At 41.8% G+C, this 23,186-nt stretch overlaps 1 protein-coding gene across 4 annotated transcripts in view; it reads right to left on the bottom strand.

The window, feature by feature from the left end:
* ADCYAP1R1 (ADCYAP receptor type I) overlaps positions 1-23,186 on the bottom strand; it is a 158,937-nt gene that overhangs the window by 87,632 nt on the left and 48,119 nt on the right. For all 4 annotated transcript variants that reach the window (XM_059838669.1, XM_059838660.1, XM_059838651.1 and 1 more), the window contains exon 4: positions 8,740-8,845. In XM_059838669.1, coding sequence (XP_059694652.1) covers positions 8,740-8,845 — 106 coding nt within the window. The remainder of the gene's footprint in view (positions 1-8,739; positions 8,846-23,186) is intronic.

Raw genomic sequence — 23,186 nt, forward strand, 5'->3', positions numbered from 1 at the left:
TAAAGATCACCTCATTCCACCCCACCATGGGCAGGGACACTTTACACTAGACCAGGCTGCATCTACTATGCTGTGTATTTGAAAATGTTCATTAAAAACCACAAACCAACCAACTAAGCAAAAATAAAAAAAAAAACACAAATGAAAAACCCCACTGAAAGCAGACAATAGATGGGGAAAACCCTCAGGCTTTAATAACATCTGCATAAACTGGAAAGAAACTGCTCCCTTTGCTCTAGATCATCGTGTACACCATGAACTAGATGGTCAGAGTGGTCTTCTTGATAATATTTAAATCTGGACTAAATAAAAGAAAGGATTTAATAAACTGGATGTCACCATAGAAACAAGGAACTCACAGGTGGGACTGTGTAAACAATGCATATTTTATTTTTAAGCACACCACGCACAAAATCCCATTTTGTTCAATTAAGTGAGAGTTTTTCCTTCATCTTGTCTGACATGAAAACAAAGAGCCAGACAGGCAGAGAGGAAATTTCATTTTTAGCTTTTTATCTTGAATTTTATCATTTCTTTACTTCTTATCCCTAATTCAATTTAAGTACCAATACCTCTGAAACAATGTTCTGTTGAACAAAACAATATGAAATGGCCACATGTTTTCATTTTCCAAATTTGTTAATGGCTGCTATTTTTCAGCCTTAATTATTTTAACATGTAACCTGAACCTGCATTTTTCAATGACTGAACTGCCTGCAGAGAAATACTTTTATTCAATCTGGTTCCCAGAAACTCATCTTATCCAGGGTCATTATCTTACCCAGCTGCCTGGATAAATTCTAATTCTCCTTTCATTTTCTTTTAACTCATGTTCCTTGCCTATTACAGTAGGACTTCCTGGCAATTCTGGAGATGACAAAAGTAATGGCTTTGAAGAAACCAGGTGGGAATTATCACAATGAATACACTATGGGATGGGAACAGTAGCTCATACACGTGTTTCACAGCTAATGGTGTTTTCAGAGATGTAGCTATTAAATTCCAAGATTTTTCTTTCCCTTTTTTTTCTGAATGGAAGTCCAGCAAATGCTGAGAAGATGACTAAGCACAGATTTATCAGCAGGGCATGCAAAGGTGGCAGCCCTTGTTTAAACCACCGAAGTGTGTTCCTGCTGCTGGAGGAGATAATAGAAATTTCTGCCCCATTACAGCAATTTTTGCATCTTTTTCTCTGAGTCATCCTCCCCGGCCATCCCCAGGCTGATGATCACCTGGCCTAAGCTTTAACCAGGTTAGGGAATCCATAGGGCTCAACTCATCCTCTTCTTGAATCAGGAGAGAGAGAAAAAGGCCATTACAGAGAAGGATTTATCCCCAAATGTCAGGAACCCAGAGCTGGAAAGGAACAGCTCCAAGGAAGGACCCACAGCTCTACGGGGTTCAGACTTGGTTTAGGTCAGAGATTTGAGGTGTTATTGACTAAAATCCAGAGAGACAAATTCAGGAACCCAGAGCTGGAAAGGAACAGCTCCAAGGAAGGACCCACAGGTCTATAGGGTTCAGACTTGGTTTAGGTCAGAGATTTGAGGTGTTATTCACTAAAATCCAGAGAGACAAATTCCATCCCTGGAGACAAAGTGGTGAAAAAGAATTTATAAGATTTGAGGTTAAGATTCTTATGGCAGAGACTGAAGTCACCACATCTGTCCTGTGTGCTGTGGGAAACCCACAGCAGAGCTGTGCCCAGGTGGTGCAGGACACACCTGTGGCCCTGCAAACTCCACCTCTTTGCCATGGCTTAGCTTTTCCATGGATAGCACACAGCTCTGAAGATAAGGGGACACAATATTTAGGAATGATGTTCTTGAAAAGGAAACCCACACGATGAAGGAGACTTTGCTTCTTTTTTGTCAGGGTCGGGATTAAATCATGAGACGGTATTTCATGATGGGACTCAGATGTTCTACATAATTCTACATCAGGGTTCTGCAGCACTTCACTCCAACAAACTAAAAATGGAGCCCCATCTCTCTCTCCAAGGCCTTTTAAGGATAAACTGCCCAATTAAGAAATGACACCTCAATTATTTTTACTTTTGACCTAACAACCAACCACCTGCTCCCCGCAATGGGGACTTTTTATCCAATTACACAAAACCAACCAAACCCATGGAGGAGAAGGTGGAGAAGAAGGTGAAGAAAAAGGTGAAGAAGAAGGACCAGCCCCTACCCTAAAACCTCCATCTTGCTTTATACCCATCACTGTATTCTAAACCCTTAAACTCTTGAGTTTCCCACCCTGTGATATCACACACTTCTATCCCAACTCCACACCCACAATCCCAGTTCTGCCATTCCATTCTGGAAGCTTCTCCACGGCCTCAGGTCAGTGCAGTGTTCTCTTGGGGGTCAGTGCCTGGCAGCACAGAAATCTGGAATTCTCAGCAGCCAGGGCTCCAACAACACAATTCCAACCACACTCTGATCCCTGACTGAGGATGGTACAGAGATTTCCAGTCAAATGGCAATCCAGCTGGGCCTGGAAGAAAAAGCTGTAGGATCACACAAACTCTATTTCTCCTCCCAGCACCATAAGAGTTACAATGCCAAAGGAATATCCTTGCTCATCTGCCATTATTATTATGTCTAGGGTGCAGTGTGGATGGCATTTGAATCCCTCTTTCCAGGAATTCTTCACCAGAAAAATTATTGTTGAAGTGTTTGCCTCCCCAGGCAGAGCATCCAGGTAAACACAGCCTGGCTGTGTATTAAAGAGGGATGAGAAAGAAAAATCCTGAAGGCTTTTCCAAGAAATCTTGTGGTTCATCCATTTGGGGTTTGTCCTGTCTGCACCCATGTCTAGGAAAACACCTTTCCTTAAATTATTCCAGGGCAGTTTGACAATGACACCTTTCTTTCCCCCTGCTAAGCTGATCCTGAACTTTTCCAATGGTAATGCACTTCCAGGCTTTCAGCCTCACTGATGTGACTGAATTCACAGTAAGTCAGCATCAGCCACTTTAGCTTCAGCTGCTCCATTTGAGGAAAAGGTTCTTTATGGAACCAGAAGCTTGGCTTATGCCTGGAAAATGAAGATTTTGTTCATTATCACCAAGAGAATTCATTCAATCCAACTTCAGACCTCCACAATTTTGCCTATTGTGTTAATAGGCAAAGCAGAAAAATGGGCTTTAATCATACAACCTTCTCAGCAGAACGTGGATGCAAAAATAGGGCAAGTGTAAGTTCTGTAAGTATTTGTGTCAGGGAGTTCCAAGTTCTGATTTTGACCTCTCGACTATAAATGCAGTTTCAGTATCTAGCACTGATAAGGATCTCTCTACTTTATAAACCCATTTTGAGGTGACATGAATTCATCCACTCTATTAGGTGAACAAAATTATAGAATCCTAGAATGGTTTGGGTTAGAAGGGAACCCAAAGATCATCCAGTTCCCACCCCCTGCCATGGGGACACCTCCCACTATCCCAAACTGCTCCAAGCCCCATCCAGCCTGGCCTTGGACATCTCCAGGGATCCAGGGGCAGCCACAGCTTCTCTGGGCACCCTGTGCCAGGGCCTGCCCACCCCCCCCAGGGAAGAATTTCCTCCCAGTATTTAACCTAAATCTCCCATTTTTCACTTTAAACCATTCCCCCTTTCCCAAAAACATCTAAAAGGCATGATTACCAAGTCAGAGAAATTCAGCAAACAGTTAAAGAATGAATCAATGTTGGGAACACAGAGATAAGTGAAGCACTTTTCCTTGCATTTGACTGAGAAAAAACAAAGTTTGATCACAGCTTGGGTCCCAAAGGGTGCACAGGAGACTTGTTCAGACAAAGGCTCTACAGAATGGATACCAGAAATAAGCACAGACCCCGTGGCTGTCATCACATGCCCCTGGCTTCTCCCTTGAAATTCTTCCTTGTTCCTACCAGCTCTAATATGAATTTAGTAGAAGACACTTTATGCAGTGTCACATGGATAAATCCATCAGTGCTCAAAAAAAGCATCTTTGACCAAGGAGAGATGTATCCATAGAGATCAAAGCTATCTAGGTCTGTATTCTACTTTAAAAGGAGCCACAGAGAAAACTTTCAGGTTGTAGAGACATTTTCTTATCTATGCCCTTCCAACTCTAGGAATTCATTAGCTTGGATTCCATCCTAGTCCTGTTGTTCTTGGGCACAGCTGCTGCAGTGAGGGAGACACAGTGAAGTAATGTCTTCCCAGTGGTGCCAGGGGAAATAACAGCAGACAATTCAAAGGCTCTGAGAGAACAAGAGGCTGATGAGACACTCAATAAAAATTGTGAAACTGGAAAAAACATGCTCCATCATCTTCGTGTGATGGAAACATAATTCAAAATCTCTCCTTGCATCACCACACTGCCTCCTAATTACCATCTCCTAGCCCCTGGTGCCCTTACCAGTTTCTTTCCTGTGGATTTACAGGGTAACTTTTAACAAGGATTCCATGTGATTCCTTGCAGGAATCATCACATCCCTTCAAATCCTTATTTCCTTTCAATTCCTTGACATGCCTGGGAATGTTTCTTCCTCTCTGCATTTTTCAGAGGAAGGACAGGAGGAGTGGGACTGGAAACCAACAGATGATGGAGTTCTGAAGGTAAAGATTGATTTGAGTCATGAGTCATCACCAAGGAGGCCCCATTGCTTCTATTCAAATTCTTGTGCTGAGTTCACTTTTGTCACACCTTGGCTCGTTCCAGGTTAGAGCATTTTAAGCACTTTGAACACTAAATTGTAGACACAACTCTGCAAATCACTCAAGGAACTCTCCCATTACACTCAAGGGACAAATCTGGAATATCTGGTTCCAACAGTGGAAAGCAAGACAGGGAATGGGCTGGGAAAAATATTTCATGGCCAATCTATGGTTCACCATTTCATCAAAATTCAGATTTTTGGGGTAGCCCAGACCTCCAGCATAATCTAGTCAATTTAACAAAGACAGCAGCTAAAGGTGGGAGTTGTCTGATCAAATGTAGACACCTAAATGTGATTATTTAGAGCTGACATGGTCACCCTTTATTCCATGTGTCCAGAGAGAAAAAACAGACATCATCTAATCTATGTTGAGGATGAAATAAATTATATCTCAGGCTCTGCTTGGTAGACATCCAGAGCTACAAACTGAGGAACTGAGGTGACTTGCTACCAACATTGGTAGTGCAGATGCAATTGCAGGTACCAACATTTAATTAGATAAATCCCCTGCTAAATGCACCTAACCCAGGAAACTGTCATTAATTCTGAGGAACTCCTGTGTCAGTCTTTCCTAGCCCCAGGCTTGGGAACAGGTCAGAAGAGTCTGGATGGGAGAAAAAGAAATAAAAAAAAAAGGATGCATGTGGATCAGCAGTGAGATTTATCAATTCTGATCTGGCAGAAAACACCTGGAGGGCTGGTGAGAGCTAGAAGAGGGTCCAGCACAATCTGGGGTAGCTCCACAGTAGGACAGGGATGAAAACTCAAACAAAGGAAATTGGAAACACTGATGTAAGAAATAGCCTGGCACCACTGCCTGGGGAAGTTGAGTATGAAGTAATCACTGCTCTCCTTCCTCTCTTGTCTGCCTTTGGCTTTCATTACTCCCCTTTATCAGTTTAATTCCTCCTCCAGAGCAAGGGAGTCAGATTCTGGGTCCTGCTGAGATTTCATTTCCTTCAAATTCTCTTTTCCATTCATACTGTTAGTGATGACTGAACAGGAATGGACACATAGGGTCAGTACATGCCCCCTATTTCTTCTCATATAAAGTTTCCTAAAGAATTTAGAGCATTTAAGAGGAAGAATCCATCATAAAACTAATGGAAAAAAAATAAACCAAACAGAAAATCTCAAGGCAATCATTGCCTCTGAAGCATTAAAGGCATGGCCCAGCAGCAGAAGGAGAGAAAACTGCTGTGAAGAATAAAGAAATAATGAGCAGAACATCTGGGCATGAGAGGTGGAGTGGGAGAGAAAGGAGGAAACATCAGAAACCCCATTTGGTCGATGTTTGTGTTCACTGAACACAGCAAGGGGGTAAAGCAAAGGCAGCAGAGCTCAACTCTTGCAAAATGTAGGAACCAGAAGTTGTTGTTCCTCTCTTGCCACCCAAGGATGGGGCTTCTCCCACCTGCACAGAAAACAAGGTCCCTAAAGAGCAGAGACTTTACCATTGGCACATTTTGCACCATGTGGGCCCCTTGGAGAGGGATTCATGCACCCTAATATTTTATAATATTGTTCTAGATGCTGCAGAAATACAGAACACAGAGACTGTTCATGTCCCAGACCCTCTTTGTGTCCCCTGCCATAAAAGGAGGATTTTTCTTTCAAGTCACAGTCACTTGACCACATTCACAAGCACCTACAGACTTCCTACAAGCTCACAATCCCATTTCAGACCTTGCAGCCCCACTGAGGAGAAATAAATTCTCAAAAATGTTATATATTGGATTTTTCTATGGGAATTTTCAGGCAGGAATAGTTAAAGAAGTAATTTTATGCTTCTCCTCTGAATAAACAGAATTTTGTTCACCAGTCAGGAGGGATTTCTTCCTTCTTTCAGCTGTTTCTGACAAGCAAGGGATTTATTCCCTGTCTTTCTCTTGCTTTGAAAGAGCTGATAACATTTCTCCACTAACTATCATTATTAGTAAGTCTTAGTAAATATAAAAAAATTACATGTGACAATTTTTATTTTTCCCAAATAAAAAAAACCATGTGAGCAGCAGGAGAAATTCAAGAGGAATCAACACCCTGCACTTATGACTGCTGAATTTCTGGAGAGTTACTGCATCTCCAGGGAGTTTTGTGGTGAAACATCTCCCACAGATTCAGCCAGGAAGGAGGTGGCAGGATTTTGTTGATATCCTTTATCTAAGGAGCTCAAGCTTTGTTGAGAATGAGGGTGGCAGGATCTGGCTTGAAATAAGTACCATGGAATAATGAAAGGTGAGTCTTGAGTCAGGACTTGGAGTGAAATGCTGTAGTCCCAGAGGTGAAATTAAATAAATTTAAAACAATTCTACCAAAAAAAATTAAAAAATATATAATTTAAAATGCAGAGAAAAAGGCCAGCAAACAGGATCCATGGAATGAAAGGGCTTTCAAACAAGAAATTCACCAGAATCCTTCACTAGAAAATTAATCTCTTGGAGGGGATATTTTATTTTTTTTTACTCTAAGCCACGTCAGCTGTGGAAGTCGTTGCCACAGGATGTGGGGAACAACTAAAAGATGCTCAATGAGCCTGGGAAAATCTTCCCAGTGATTCAGCCTGCAAATACTGGGGGAGCAGAATAGGGAGCAGCTGGGCTCTGCTCAGAGTGAGAGCCTGAGAGGATCCACTCCCTTCCTGCCTGAGTGGGTGATACAATTTCATCCCATTGAGATGCAAAAGCCTTTTCCAATGGCTCAGGGCTTCCTCCATCTCTGAGCTGTGTCCTTTCCATTTGGAACAGGCAGGAGGAGGAGTTCAGTGTGAAGAGTCCCCAGCTGTCAGGGGTATTCTGGATTTGGGTGATAAAGAACTAAAAGCTGGCTGGTGCAAGGGTCTCCTCTCACCTGGGGAGTTCTATGAATTCCTGAATCCAAACAATAGCCACTGCATAAAGCATAAGGAACAGGTCTCATGATCAGGTTCTGGCACCATTCTGGGGGTAGGAGGCAAGAAACAGGCTTTTTCCCCCTTTTTTCCTTCCTCATGCCACTTCTGGACCAGGGAAAAATTCAGAAGCTCTTCTGTAAAGCACAAGGAGGGTCTCAAAACCACATCCCTGGGGGTGGAATGAACTGCCTGAGGTACACTGAGCTTTCCTCACTTCACAGCTCCTCTGCCCAGAGCTGGGCAGCAGAACAGAAATGAATTTATGCATGAGATGAATGGCAGGACCCTGATGGAAACCCTCCTCTCTGATGGAAATGCTCCCAGCAGCTAAAATGCAGGAATGGGTTGCTTTGGAGGACACTGATAACACAGTTAGCTGCACTCTGACCTCCTGTGCTTCTGCACTAAAATGGGCTGCAAGAAAAAGGGGAGACAAAGCTCCCCCTTTTTATCACACACAATGTGTTCTATCAGCTTTTCTCTGGGGTTTTTTCCATTCCAGTCACAGCAGAAGCAGTTTGGACAGGACTCAGTAAATGGACCCTGATTTCTAATTAGTTCCTTTGTCATTCTTTGCCCTTCTCTCCTTGGTGCTGGCCACAGGCAGCTCCTGCTGCAGGCAGGAGGAAATAGGACAGGATATTAAACCATAAATTTCTTTGCTCACTGCCTCAGTTTCTTATCTCAGCAAAAGCATGAGTATCTTCCATCAAGACTACAGACAGCACAAGGATAATCCCTGCAAAGGGCCTCAGATCATGGGAGAGATGCCCAAATTATTGCTGAGATGAGGAAGGAAAACGAGCTGCTGCTCCAGAGCAGCACTTTGTGTCACATCCTGTCCCCAGAGCTGTTGTCATCCAGGCAAAAACCATCCAGCCATCCTTTCTTTTTAATTTACTCTTTTTTTTTTTTAATTATTATTTTTGCAGACATATCATCACCTTAAGTAAAGAAACAAATTCCTGACCTCTGATAATAACCAGGAATGGTTCTTATGCACCCCCGTTGATTGAAATTTTGTTTTTAAGTCCCCCAAGCTCATTGAGCAGCCCTGATGCTCCTCTCACCAGGACTGAAAATCCCTCCAGACATCCCAGGAAATGGTGAAAAGCACTTTAAATTGTCAGCTCAATGTGCAGGGGCTGAAACTCACCTGGAGAAGAGTCATTGAGAGGGTTCAGGGCCGTCGCCCTCCGGATCTTCTCCAGACAAGTCTCTTGCTCCTTTTTAATGATGCAGTTGGAATGGGTTGCTGCAACCTGAAATATGGGGGAAAATGAGAGAAAAGAAATCAGTTATAAAAATAAAATAGTTTATGAGGTGATCAGGAAGTTTTAAGAACCCATTGCAAGAAAAAAAAAGGAAAGAAGAAAGAAAAATATCATTGAAAGTTGAGAAATAAGTGTAACAAACTTCATTTTCTTTCCCTTCTTTCTTCTTTACCTTTACTCCTTTTGTTTTTCTTCTAGCAGGTCTAAGGCCTAATTAAGTAATTAAAACTCATAAATTATTTGGGGGTTTTATATTGTTATCCCTGTCAAAATGTGATTTCTAACAGGTTTGTTTTATTTTATTGAATCCCTTCTTAACATAAAGCTGAACAAGGGTATCTCTAAATACAGAAATAATTTAAAGACGAATTAGGAATAAATTTCAACTTGTTTTGATCTTCCACCAGTTTCTTATGAGTTTTGCACAATTCATTAAAATCTCTCTGGAATCTAAACCAAATTAAAAGCTGTTTCTCTTATTCTGTCACCCTGTTCATTCCTCAGTCTTGCCTCTATTTATTTCCAGAGAACTCAAGGCAAAATCTTTTGTCAAAAACAATACAATGTCAAATAAATCAGGCTGACTTGATCCAAATATTTTCTTTCTTTTTTTTCTATCTTTAACCCTCTAGTACAGCCAACTACAAGAAAAAAGTAAAAGGGGGGAAATAAGGGAATAAAAAACTTAGTTTATGAGAGGAACATTGCAGCCAACACAATCCAGACAATCCCAAAACAGCAACAAAATGAGGATGTGACCCATTTCTGGAAATCAATACAGGATTTCATTCCTGTAGCAGACAGTAGCCAGGGAATATCAATTAAAGGAGAATAAACCCTCAGATTTCATGAGATCATTTATAGGGGCACAGCTGAGGTTCAAATCCCACCCAGTGAAAAACCCCATGAAAATCAGTGCCCTGGCTGAAGGTGAATTGTTGGATTAATCCCTTTTCTGACCCAGAGCTGGGGCAACTGAGGGGTGTTGTAAAAACCTTTATTCTATTTTTAGGCTCCTGCAAAGGGTGAGACAATACAGATGTTATCATTCACACCATCACCATTAAAATTACAACTTCCAAATTAATATATATTTTAAAAGACTTTTACCATAAAAAAAATTTAAAACCATTTTACCATAAATACATTCCCACAAGAATTACGACTTCACAACAAAAACAACTTTCTAATTATAAACAAAGACAGTGATAAAATTCTTAGACTTTCAATTTTTCCAACAGTCATCTCAAGAAATTATAATGAAGACTGATAATTTCAGCTCTTACTTAAAACACTCCAAAAATAATTCAACCAAATACAACAATAACTATTGACTATTGCATTACCAATAAATATAAGCAAGTTATATACCAAGAAAAACCTTATAAAAACTTTAAGCCAATACCTAATGTCCTTTAGATAAAACATTGAAACATTAAAACAGCATTGAACAGCCAAAGGTAACAGTCTAACACATCTTAGTATAACAATTCATATTACAGGTATACTAAACACAAAACCAAACATCACTATGGTTTCTCAAACAATTAAAATTTAGTAACACCCATAAATACTCTCACAAAAATTAAACTGCCTTATATCTATGAAAGAAATTCATAATTATTGTTATAAGTCCCAAAAATAACCCCCAACAACCCTCCACCCCTTCTTAATACTATTACATTACCAATAAATATAAATAAAGAATTTATGTTAAAAAAACCCTTGTAAAAACTTTAACCCAGTACCTAATGTCCTCTAGATAAAATGTATCAGCAATGAACAACCAAAGCTAACAGACATGCTAACACACCTTAGTAAAACAATTCATATTACAAGTATATTAAACACAAAAATAAACATCACTATGGTTACTCAAACAATTAAAATTTAGTAACACCCACAAATACTCTCACAGAAATGAAAAAAAATTACCTTAAATCCACAAAATAAATTTATAATCACTATTAGAAATCCCCAAAAAACCACAACAATCCATCCCTTCTTAATCACAATACTAAAAAAAATGTACTATTCCAATAGAAAACAAAAAAAAAAAGTGAATTTTTAATAGAAACTATAATACTGTGGTTATTATAGTGGAGCACTTTCATTATTTTGTTTCCCTTCTCATTTCCATCACTCTTGGCCATAGAAAACCACAGAGGAAGTGGTGTGGGACCTGCTTCCCCTTATCTGCTAACAGGGACAAACAAACAGGGACAGAAATCCCCAAATTTAATCCCCTCTGGGTTCTTTTGGAGCCCCATCTGCCCAGTTCAACTTTCCTTCTCTCACATCCCAGGGAATAGAGTGAGCAGGGTGGATCAGGGATGCACCACCCAACAAAACCTGAGAGCAAATCCCAAGGCAGGTGGAATCCTTTCAGCAGCTGAAGGGGCTTCTAAAAGAGAGGGAGAGAAACTTCTGCACAGGCAGATAGTGACAGGAGAAGAGGAATGGATTTTAAATAAAACAGGGGAGATTCAGTGTCGGAACCCAGGACATTCCTCTGGCTGCCCTGGAGGACTCAAGACCCTGGCAGGGGGCTCAGAGACCTTGGCACAGAGTCAAAGACACCTGTGCCTTGGATTTTAGCCCTTGGGAAAAAAAATTACCAACTTTGTATGAAGATGTACAAGCCACAAAAGTTTGAGTAGAATGACAGTGAATTTGTCACAGGGTGAAAAAGTAGAATTTTGGGGATTTTAGAAAGAGGGTTCAAGAGGCAAGATGGAGGAATCTGAGCGTCTCCTCCTCCTCCTCATCCTCCATCTCCTCCTCCTTCTTCTTCTTCTTCTTCTTCTTCTTCTTCTTCCTCTTCTTCCTCTTCTTCTTCTTCTTTTCTTCTTCTTCTTCTTGTCCTCCATCTTCTGGGTGATGGTGGCACTTCTGGATTGGTTTAGAGCAGAGACAAACTGTCTAACATAGGTGATAGGTATTGGAAAATGATTGTAAATAAAGCACAGGTAGTTCTTGGTATAAAAAGCCAACAGCACCCCAAGGGCAGGGACTGTGCCACAAACCAACCTGCTGGACAGACCTCAGCAGGGCAGAGAAGGAATGGAATAAATAAGAGAAAATAAACAGCCTTGAAAAGCAGAGCTGAGAAATCTCAACTTCTTCCTCGAGCACAGGGCTGGGAAAAAGAGACTTTTTAACACCTCAGGGTCATCTCAACACCAGAGATGTCGACAATTCAGATCAATATTTAGGAAGAAATTGTTCCCTGTGAGGTTGGGCAGGCCCTGGCACAGGGTGCCCAGAGAAGCTGTGGATGTGCCATCCCTGGAAGTGTCCAAGGGCAGGCTGGATGGGGCTTGGAGCAGCCTGGGACAGTGGAAGGTGTCCCTGCCATGGCAGGGGTAGAATAAGATTTATCTGTAAGGTCCTTTCTAACCCACACCATTCAGTGGCTCTGTAATAATCCAGTTTGATGGTGCTTGTGTTGTGCTTTTGTTTGTGTGATGATGCTCTGAACCATCTGCACACTTTTTTTTTTTGTAAATGTTAAAAGCCACCACTGCTGTTTCAAGGACAGAGAGGGTTTCCTGATGAACTCTCCTGGAAAGCTTTCCTCACCATTTGTAGGAACTCATAATGCTGCACAGTTTCATCATCTCCAAGACCCCAGTAATAAATTTCAGCTATTTCCCCCTGGGGGACACACCAGGCACAACCATATTAGATTTGTTTGTCTTCAAAACAAACACAGTTCTCTTTCAAGGGCTCCCAAATGCCTGGAAAAGAGAAATTGTCACAGATCTCCAGGATCTCCCAAGAACATAAGGGCTTTTGCTACATCATCCTCTAAGCATCCCCAAAGATAGAGAAAATTGCATTGGCTGACATTCAAGTTCATAGAATATATTTTAGAAAAAGATAAAAGGGAAATAGCAAGAAAAACAGAGTTCTGCTGTTAGTGCAGGTTGACTCTCCACAGCTGCCCAGGTCTGAGAGGAGTGCCCAGGGGTTGTCTCCACACACAAATGTGGCAGTTTCTATGCAGTTCACCAGGTACAGATTAGAAAAGCTGTCATTTAGTAATGATATTGTCCTAATAATTATTACAATAATGATGCTGCACTGTCTATGCAAGCAGGATGTGACTAAACAAAAGGAAGTATTTCTTCACACAGTTACTGTTGAGTTGCAGAACTCTTCAGCTTGAAATTGTGGATGATAAATGCCACACATGGATGCATTTACTTATCCACAGTCCATCAAAGGATGGAGGCTAGTAAGACACCAGAAGATGATATTCCAGGTTATTCCAGGCTGCCCCTGGATCCCTGGGAGTGTCCAAGGCCAGGCTGGAAAGGGCTTGGAGTAACCTGGGACAGTGGAAGGTGTCCCTGCCGTGCCCGGGGTGGAACTGGATGAGCTTTAAGGTTCCTTCCAACCCAAACCATTCCATGATTCCACTCTAGAATATTAAGAAACCCACAATGCCCCTGTTCTCAGGCACAGTCAATATGAAAATTTTGATCCAATCTACAGTGAAAAGACAAAAGAATGTGATTTATCCTTACTTTCTTTTGGCATCTTCTCTGCTAGAGGTGTTTCAAAGCCATGACTGGTTGTAAAGAAAGCCAAAGGTTAAAAGCTCAGACTTTACTGTTCTCCTTGCAGACTGGCACATCTAGTCACAGGTCTCTGACTAAACTAAATGATTACATTTACTCAAATGATTAAATTTAGTCAACTGTGTCCCAGTAAGTGTGGCTTAGGAGGCTCAGGTGTGGACAGAGAGAGCACCAGAGCCACGTGTTTCACCTGTCCCTGCAGCTTTCCTCCAGCTTTCACTGTTGCCACAATATTCTGATGTGACTTCCCATCACCATCTTCATGCCATTTCATAGCCCTTCATCAACAGATTCAAAAAAAAATAATTTTGGGGAACATGGAAACTGAAACAGAAAGCAAAGGAAAGGAGGAAACATCAACCTCAGTGTCAGAGGAGAGAACAGGAGCTGCCTGTCATCCCTGCTAACAACAATTTCATATCTGGGAAAATCAAAAGGGCTTGAATTGTTCATAACAAAAGGCATTATTATTGCTGCTTTAATTGAAGGGATGGGACCACAAAAAACTGATTTATTGCTCAGATAAACAGCAGTCTCAGAGGCTGTGAGATTTAAAGGAGAAAGCAGTCATAGCTCAAAGTAGTCACAAGTTCTTTGTTACAAGACAATATAGAACTTTCTAACCCAATGGACAGTTGCCACAAAGATTATTTTGCTTTTCTAACCAATCACCTTTACTTAATTTTGCTGCACTGCAGATACTTTTATCCAATGGGCTTCTGCCACACACACTTCAGCTTTTCTTACAACCTCTAAACTCTTAGCTTACTCTATACAACCACGATACTACATTATAAACCCTTCACCATCTAATTTATACAGTGTTTTACTTACTTAAGGCATATTCTTACTTACAACCATAGAAACATAAGTTTATTATTTCCCTGCTTAATATCTGTGTATTGTATTTTATACATCAATCCAAGCTCTTTCCAAGGCTGCAAACCAAACCTTCCTGTGCCTGTGGAAGTTTCTGTTTTTCCATTTCCCACAAAAAGGTTTGTCTGTTGAATGTTATCACATTGTTGGTCTGTTGAATGTCGTCTGTTTTAATGCTATCACATTTTCCTGAAAGGATCCAGGGGTTTGGTGTTTCTCCATTGACCATGGAGTGGCAGAACCTTTAATTTGCCAAGTCAGGCTTCAACAACTGAAGGCAGAGCCCAAATCCAATGGCAGTGCAAGCCTGAACTCCAGGCCTCGTGATCCCATTTCTTCTGCCTTGAGGACATTTGCAATTTCCTGTGCTCAGCAGAGACAGCCTGGTCTCAGTTCCCCAGAAGAGATCAGTGATATGTGCAGTTAAATGGTGTTTTGACACATACTAGAAAAAATCAAGAATCCAAGTCGATAGTGCATGAAATTCACAGGTCTTTGAAAAATTTATTACTCTGAATGAAGTGGAAGATTCTGACTCACATCAGTTTAGAGAATGTGTGTATTCATTTAGATAGAGAGACAGTAAAAAATAGTCAGTATCTGGTTCTGAGAGGGCACAAGAAGCTGGCAGGACATACAGAGGTACAACAAATTCAGAGCTTTCATTTCCCATACATGATTTTCATTAAGGTGGCCACTACAAATATAAACTGGAATGTGCCCTGTGCAAATTACAGTACTTAACTCTTTGCTGCTCCCTTGAACTTATGGTAAAATTAATAACAATCATGTTATATTTTATGTTTTTGTAGTTACAATAAATTTGGTAGATATAATTATATTTTTCATATATATTTATATATTATGCATTTGGTCTATGTAATTATATCTACACACCAACCATGCAGAACAGTCCAGCCAAAAACCCTGAACTGTCTTTGACTACATTTAGTTATTCACAAAATACCATTTTGCTCACTTGACCTGACAGCCTCAGGTCAAATGCAGTGTTCTCTTGGGGGTCAGAGTTTGTCACCACAAAAGTCTAAAATTCTTTGGTCTTTGACTACGTTCAGTTACTCACAAAACACCATTTTGCTCATTTTGTTCTCTGAGAATATTCACAATTGCTATAAAACTTGATTTCTCTGCATGAGTTTACTCAGAAGTGAGATGTGTCCCCAGCATTCCTGAGAACCTTCAGGATAAAAAAAATCTGCTTTGAAGTCCTAGTAATGATGTGATGGTGAGATGGGAATTCACTTGGCATTTCTATAGAGGCCAGATCAAATATGGCAATTCAGTACCATTGGCTGCTCTTTCCTCTTCTGCATTTTTGTGTTAAGTTTGTAAAGTCCTGATTTTTTTCCTTTTGTTTTTTAAGTAAATGGGAACATTTCTACTCCATCCAAGATATGCCATATCAGGCACTGTGACAATGAGAGGGGTAATGAGGGGACAGATAAGAATCAAAAACAACAACAACAGCAGATCTTCATTAAATCCTCCATGGCCATGGTTTTACATCAACACAAAGATGAATTAGAGTGTGATTCAACTTTTGCCTAAGTGTTGTTCCTAAAATAATGCAAGAGAGGAGTTTAATCCACAAGGTAGATGAGATCACTCACTTCAAGCTGAATTACACACATTTTACTAATTCTATTATGACTTCCAGTATTGAAAAGTTAGCTTCAAAAATGATAAATTGTTCTGTGAGCATTGCCAAAAGAGGCTCACTTTGTCATGGAAACACCACTGCTGAGTCCCTGTTCCCACCAAGCAATGATTCAGCCGGTCACACCAGGGCCAAGACCTGCAAAAGGCTCTGTTAAAAATAGAGGGGTTTGGGAAGGAGCTGTGACTATCTGGATTTTTTTCCAGAACTGATTTGCATCATTGCTGGGCCTCACAACACTGGCTTGGCAGTGCAACAAGTTGTTGTCCCTAGAAACGTCTGAGGTTTGCCACTTGATTGCATTTTTTGCCTTCCTGGGCAAATGTGGGAATCTATAAAATCAGAGGGTTTTGGGAAAGCTGCAAAAGGCAGCCTCAGAGACAGCAGAACTGTGATTAGAGCTAAGCAGCAGCCGTGAGATTGGTCAGCTGAAAAATTATCTAAGAAGGAGAAAAGTAAGGACAAATAGAACAATGGTCTGTGCATTAATGCTTGTCTAGAATAACTCCCTGAGCTGCAGCAAAGTCTATCTAGTGAGATATTAGGGAGTTCTAGGGTTAATGATGGAGCTCTGTGCATTGTGTTTGAAGGCTCACAAGCAGGTGTTGTATTTGAAATAAGCATTGTTTTAACCAAAGGTACCTGTGCTTAGAGTGGTTGGATGGAACTACTGTCAGTGTGCTTTTGCTTTGTGTGATTGGTCAAAAAACTTATAAAGTGAGTTGTAACATTAAGTTCTTTGTCTGCTGCCTGGGATGTGAGCTGCTGGCATCTTCCCATTGTCATAACCATGGAATGAGAGTGATGCTGGAAAATGAAACAGCTCAAGGCACGTTCCTGGCAGTACCATCCTGTTGGTGATTTGTACATAAACCCCAGCCAGCAACATGCAAATGGCATCCAAACTCCTGTGACTTCAGAACACTTCACACTGAGTGAAAGGGAAAAGCCATTGGGAACTCCTTCAGTCCCAGCCACAAATGTACAATCTGCAGCAGAGCTCGGACACCACGCTTTAAACAAATTGTGCAAGGAAAAAAAAAAAATACCCAGCAGCAGAACACACTGCCAGGAAAAGGCATTGATCCCTTTCCAAGTGGCTGATGGAAATTTAAGATCTGGGTACCTTCTGACACTCCTGGAGAGATGCACATGCCAGTGCAGGTTAGAAAATAGCAGCAGCACAATCAACAGGTCCCTTCTCTCCGTGGATGCCTTATGAAGTGAATGCTGGACAAAGAGGTGTTACACAACATGGGGAAAAACTGTTTTTGAGTTTGTCTTAACTGGCTTTTTGTACTATCACAGAATTATGGGATGGCTTAGTTTGGGAGGGACCTTAGAGATATTTTCCCAATTTTCCTGCCATGGGCAGGGACACCTTGTACTATCCCAGGTTGCTCCAAGCCCCTTCCAACCTGGCCTTGGATACTTGCAGGGATCCAGGGGCAGCCACAGCTTCTCTGGGCACCTGTGCCAGGGCCTGCCCACCCTCACAGGGAACAATTCCTTCCCAATATCCAATCTAAACCTGCTCCCTTTCAGTTTGAAGCCATTTCCCTTTGTCCTATCACCACATGCTCTTGTAAATAACCTCTCTCTATCTTTTTGCAAGCTCCCTTTTCTTGCAAATCATTTGCAAGAAAATGCTCCACTCTTTGAGCATTGTGGAGCATTCCCAGGATAGCTGAGGACTTCCATGGGAAGTGTCATCTTGGATTAAACCAACATATCCCTTTACCCTATCTCTAATAGCAGGTGATACTTCTCAAAACCTTGTACTGGCAGGCTGAACCACTCACTGGAAAAGTGATTAAAAATCCTACTAGACATAATGTGCTTGAGATGAAACTAAGGGTTTAATAGCCCTTCTGATTGCTGATTTTATATTGCATAAAAATGGCTTTCTCCTGGGAGAAATTTCTGGGAATTTCCTCTCCAAAGATACAATTCTGAAGTACAGCTCCCAGTTTGTAGCATGGTTTGGATCTTTCCTTCATTCCTTAGAGGTCAACATCAGCCTGAAAAGCTGATAACCTCCTGCCAGCATTGCAATTCCCACTCATTTTTCCAATTGTTCAAAAGAAAGAGAATTTAGGTGTACAAATCAGTTTACAAAACTTTATGGGAAGATTCTCACCACTTTGTGAGCTTTTAGCATGGAGCAAGATTGGGCTGCATGGCCTCACTGCAGGATATCAGAGCTGCAGGGCTTGCAAATATCACTGACAATCTCTTCCAAGGACACTTTCCAGCTCCTGACACAGGTTGTGACAGGGCAGAGCTGTTGGCAAGAGAACAGCCCAGCGTGGATCCAGGGTTTGGCCAAGACTCTGTCACAGCAAGAGATTTCCTGGCTGGGGGTTACAGGCAAGCCATGCATATGTAAATTGCTGGAATTTGTGATTGACAAAGGAGGGAAAATAAGGACTATTTTTTTCCTCTGTAGTCCTACTACTCCAGCCTCAGGTAACCATTTCAGATTTAGCACAGATTAAACAATTAATAAAAATCACTGGAGTGGAAGCTGGAGGGTGGAATCTATGGTTTTTAACACATTGTGCCTGTCTGAGAAGTGAGGATTTCTATCAGCATAAATCTGGGATGAGATGCTCAGATTCAGATGAACACCTGAAACAAGGGAGCTGAAATAGAAACATTTTAATTTCTGAGCAATCTGGGACACCCTGTTCATATAATCTGAGGAACTGCTGATCCAGAGGGGTAAACCTGTAGGTGACAATGATGTTGATTTTTCAGCTCCCAGATTTTCTCTGTTAGATCAATCTGCTGTCTTGGCAAAACTGCTGGTTACTCTGAACCCTGAAACTGCCACCTAAACTCTGAATAGGGGGTTCCAGGTGATCCCTAAGAAGGTCCTGGAAAATACAGCTGCATTTTCTGTCAGCAACAGATGGGAAGGCATCTTCTCCTCTCCTATTTTTTCCAGAGGATTTTCAGGAAAAGCACACCTTTTTCACTCTTTAGGCAGCACTGGCAATACAGGAATGTCCCCTGTTTAAAGCAGAGTCTGCATCAGCTGCCAGAGCAACCCAGAATCAATAGGATATAAAAGATAACCTAGAGCTTTTCCCTTCTCTTCCTGGTCTACAGATTTGATGTATAAAGCTTCAGTCTCTCCCACTCTTTGCCTTCACCCAGACATCCCTGTCTCTGGTGGCTTTCTCTGAATGATGTCAACTATCATGTGTCTTCCAGGGACAGCCACAGAATCACAGGATAATTAAGGTTGGAGGGCACCTCCAGAAGAATTCAGCTCAAGCTTCCACTGAGAGCAGGGGCAGCAATGGCAATATTTAATTCCAATTAACCAATATAGGGTTAATTGGGCTTTTCCCACCTGCATTTTTGAAAATTCTGAAGTTCTAAAGACTGCACAACCTTGGTGGAACTTACTCCAGTGCTCACTTGTTCTCAGAGTAAAAAGGATTCTCTCCAATGTGAACCTCCCTTGTTCCAGGTTACACCAACATTCTGTTGTTCTCCTGCCACACAGCATGATGAGAACCCTGGCTCTTTCCTCCTGATGCTCTCCTCATAAATACCACAAGGCTGATACAAGGTTGCCCCCCAATTTTCTCTCCTTCCACCTGGCAAAAAACCCAAATTTCCTCATCCTCTCCTCACAGGAAACCTCAGTGTCCCTCCTTTGAACTTGCCACAGTTGACTGCAGTATTTTATGTATTGAGGAGCCTAAAACTGGATGTAATATTCCAGAAGTAGTAGATTTAGATGAGATATTTGAAAAAAATTCTCTCCTGAGAGGGTGGGGAGGCCCTGGCACAGGGTGCCCAGAGCAGCTCTGAATGCCCCTGGATCCCTGCAAGTGTCCAAGGCCAGGTTGGACAGGGCTTGGAGCAACCTGGGATTGTGGAAGGTGTCCCTGCCCAGGACAGGGGGTGGCAGTGAAAAATCTTTAAGGTCCCCTCCAAAGCAAACCATTCTGTGATTCTGTGATGTACAACTGATCCATCAAGTGCTGTGTAGATGTGAATAAACATTTCCTTGTATCTCCTGCCTTTGGTCTTAACCCAGCCCAGGCCTCCTCTGCTTTCCAGTGCAAAGTGTGCAGACTCAAGGCTCTCAGAAATTCTTGAATATTTTTTTTTCACACTGCAAAGAACTCTGGAGGACTTTCACTGAGGGAATCTGTGCTGACATCAGGGCTCCCTCACTGTGGGGATTTTGGGAAACAGAGAAGCTTTCAGGAGCTCTGCAGCTGTGGTGCTGCTGGATGCCACGTTCATTTGCAAAGCAAGCTCTTGTCATTACTTGTTATTATTTGCCCATTTATACTTCACTGCATTTAAACTAAACCCTGAAGAGAAAAGGTCCCTGACAGGAAATTTGTTTTGTAGAGGCTCCCAGCAAGTTCATGGAGCCCCATCTGAGCCACACTTGGAACAGGAACGTGCTGATGAACAACTACAAGAGGCTGCAGAAACACTTTCTACACACACATACCCTGCCCAGGGGAGGAAGCTTTAATTAATCTGCTAATTAAATTAAAGCTGTTTGCCCTCAGCTAGCACACGTTCTTCCCTTTCTCTCCTCCCTGCAGGCAGCTCCAGTGGATGCCTCATGCTGCAGCTCTTACTCCAATATTCCCCAAAGGGACTCCAGGAATGGGGAGACCACTGGAGAAGGAAGGCAAAAAGCTCATTATGGCACTGGTAATTGGGAGTGCTTGAGTTCATTCTGAACTTCCCTCCCTCTCTTTTCAGTGCTCAGAGACATTGGGTTGGGTATTGTGCTGAAGTGGAGGATGAAAAACAAATCACTTCACAACTGGAAAAATCCCAAAGGAATCAAATCTTTGTACAAAAGGTTGTGCTCAGAGTTGTGTTCTCAGCCAGCCTTTCTTTCTCCTTCTTGCTTCTGGAAGGTTTCATCACTATTTTGCTGTAAAAACTCAAGGAGGGGATTAAAGTACATATTTCTGAAGAAAAGAAGGGAGCAGACTGAATGGGATGTCAGAGCACTGTCACAGACTTATTTTATGAAAAATCCTTTTGCTAGGATTTTTTCTCCTGAGAAGCTGAGAGGCCTCAGAAATGAAATGTAAATAATTATCTGCTGCTGTGCAATGCAACAGGTGCATCTTTGATTGGTCTCATGTGGTTGTTTTTAATTAATGGCCAATCCCAGTCCAGCTGTCTCAGATTCTATGGTCAGTCACAAAACTTTATTATCATTCCATTCTTTTCTTTTCAAGCCTCTGATGAAATCCTTTCTTCTATTCTTTTAGCATAGTTTTAATATATCATTTTCTTTTAATATAATATATATCATAAAATAATAAATCAGCCTTCTGAAACATGGAGTCAAGATTCTCATCTCTTCCCTCCTCCTGGGACCCCTGAGAACACCAGCACAGAGCACCAGCATGGAGCTCAGCTAAAGGGGTCAGAAAGGAAAAGATGGGGCAGCCACAGCTGCTCTGGGCACCCTGTGCCAGGGCCTCCCCACCCTCCCAGGAAAGAATTTCTCCCTAACATCCCATCTAACCCTGCCCTCTGGCAGTTTGAAGCCATTCCTCCTTGTTCTATGCCCTGGTCAAAAGTGTCTCTCCAGCTCTGTTAGAGGCCCCATGAGGTGGCATTCAAGTAATCCATTTTAGGGGTAAGGAAAATTTTTACTTTGAGTTTTAAAAGCTGATGCAATCTCCTCTACGTGGGGAAAAATAAATTTAAGCTAACAAACCAAACCAAACAAAAAAAAAAAAAAAAAAAAAAAAAAAGACAAATAAACACACAAACTAAACCCTAAAAGCACAAAAAAAAAAAAAAAAAAAAAAAAACACCACCCAAACAAAAACAAATTGAGAGAAAAGAGAAAAAATAAGGAAGAAAAAAAGTTGAGATATATTAACACACTTCTGCAGGATGACAAAAGATATTAAAACAACTAATTTTTCACAAAATAGCAAATTCCAAATTTTTCTTCTCTAACATTATTATCCACCATGATCCCTCAGTCTGGATTTATGCCATAGAGAATGTTACTAATGCCACTTTTATTAGGTGATCTAGCAGAGCAGAGTTCCTGCTTTTAGGGTTTTCTGCCTATTGATGGGCACCTTACCTCTGTTTTTAGGGCTGTCTCAGTGCTGTGTTGCTGAGGAGCATCAGGAAACACTTCTCACAGCCAGTTAATGCTTTGGACAGTTGGTTTTGATCAATATTTATGACTTAAGTTATCAGGGTAAAAAAAAAAAGAATGAAGAAGACTTGCAGTGTCAGTGTTTGTGTCCTGCTGGTAACAAAAATGGGATCCCAAGGTGACATGAGTGGCTGAAGATCCAGCACTGGTGGATCCCACCCCCATCCTCCTGCTTGGAAACTCTGATTTTTGCTTTATTTTTTCACCTTCAGCAGCCCAGACTATATAGGTCTCACGCCTCAGGTTTTAGCTTTTATATTTTCAGGTTCTGTGCTGCTTTAGTGTGTGGGTCTGAGCTTCACATCAGGGCATGGTGAGCTCTGTGCACAGAGCAGGGAGACAAAACAATTCCTGCTCCAGCTGGGCACCAAGGACAAATGATCCAAATCTCAGCCCAGGAGCACAAACCCCGTGGGCTGGAGAGAGAAAAACAAGCAGGGTGGGAGTGCCTGGGCTAAAGCTGGGCTGGGACAATGAACTGCAAGGTGCAGATGGAGCAGAGCTGATCCCAGGGAGAGACCCCGGGAGCGCTCGTGCATTTTGGGGCCATTTTGGGTCATCTTGGGTGCAGCCCTGGCTGGGCTCTGGTGCTGCCCAAGGTGCATCCATGGAGGAGATCCTTTGGATAAATCCCTGCTTTATTCTCTTTAGCTCTGTCCAGCCTCTGCTCTAGCTCAGCCTGCACAAGGCACCACTGAGATAGTGGAAGTAGTGGGCACATGGTTGAGCACCAGCACTTAAATATCTGGAAACAGCTCTTGAACAGAAACATTTCAATGCAATTCTCAGGAATTCTCTGAGGGTGCACAGTGGTCTCCTGACAGTGAATAACCAAGCTCTGGGCAAATAAACCCCTGCCAGAGGAGTGATCAGTTCCACCAACACAATTCTCCCCACTGATGAAACAGAAGGGATTTGGTATGTTTGTAATTCATTGTTGTTTAAACACATGCAGCATTTCTGTCTTGGGCATCTGTAAGCTTAAAAATGACAATTTGATGT

Source organism: Haemorhous mexicanus, chromosome 1, assembly GCF_027477595.1.
Source record: "Haemorhous mexicanus isolate bHaeMex1 chromosome 1, bHaeMex1.pri, whole genome shotgun sequence".
Lineage (NCBI taxonomy): Eukaryota > Metazoa > Chordata > Aves > Passeriformes > Fringillidae > Haemorhous > Haemorhous mexicanus.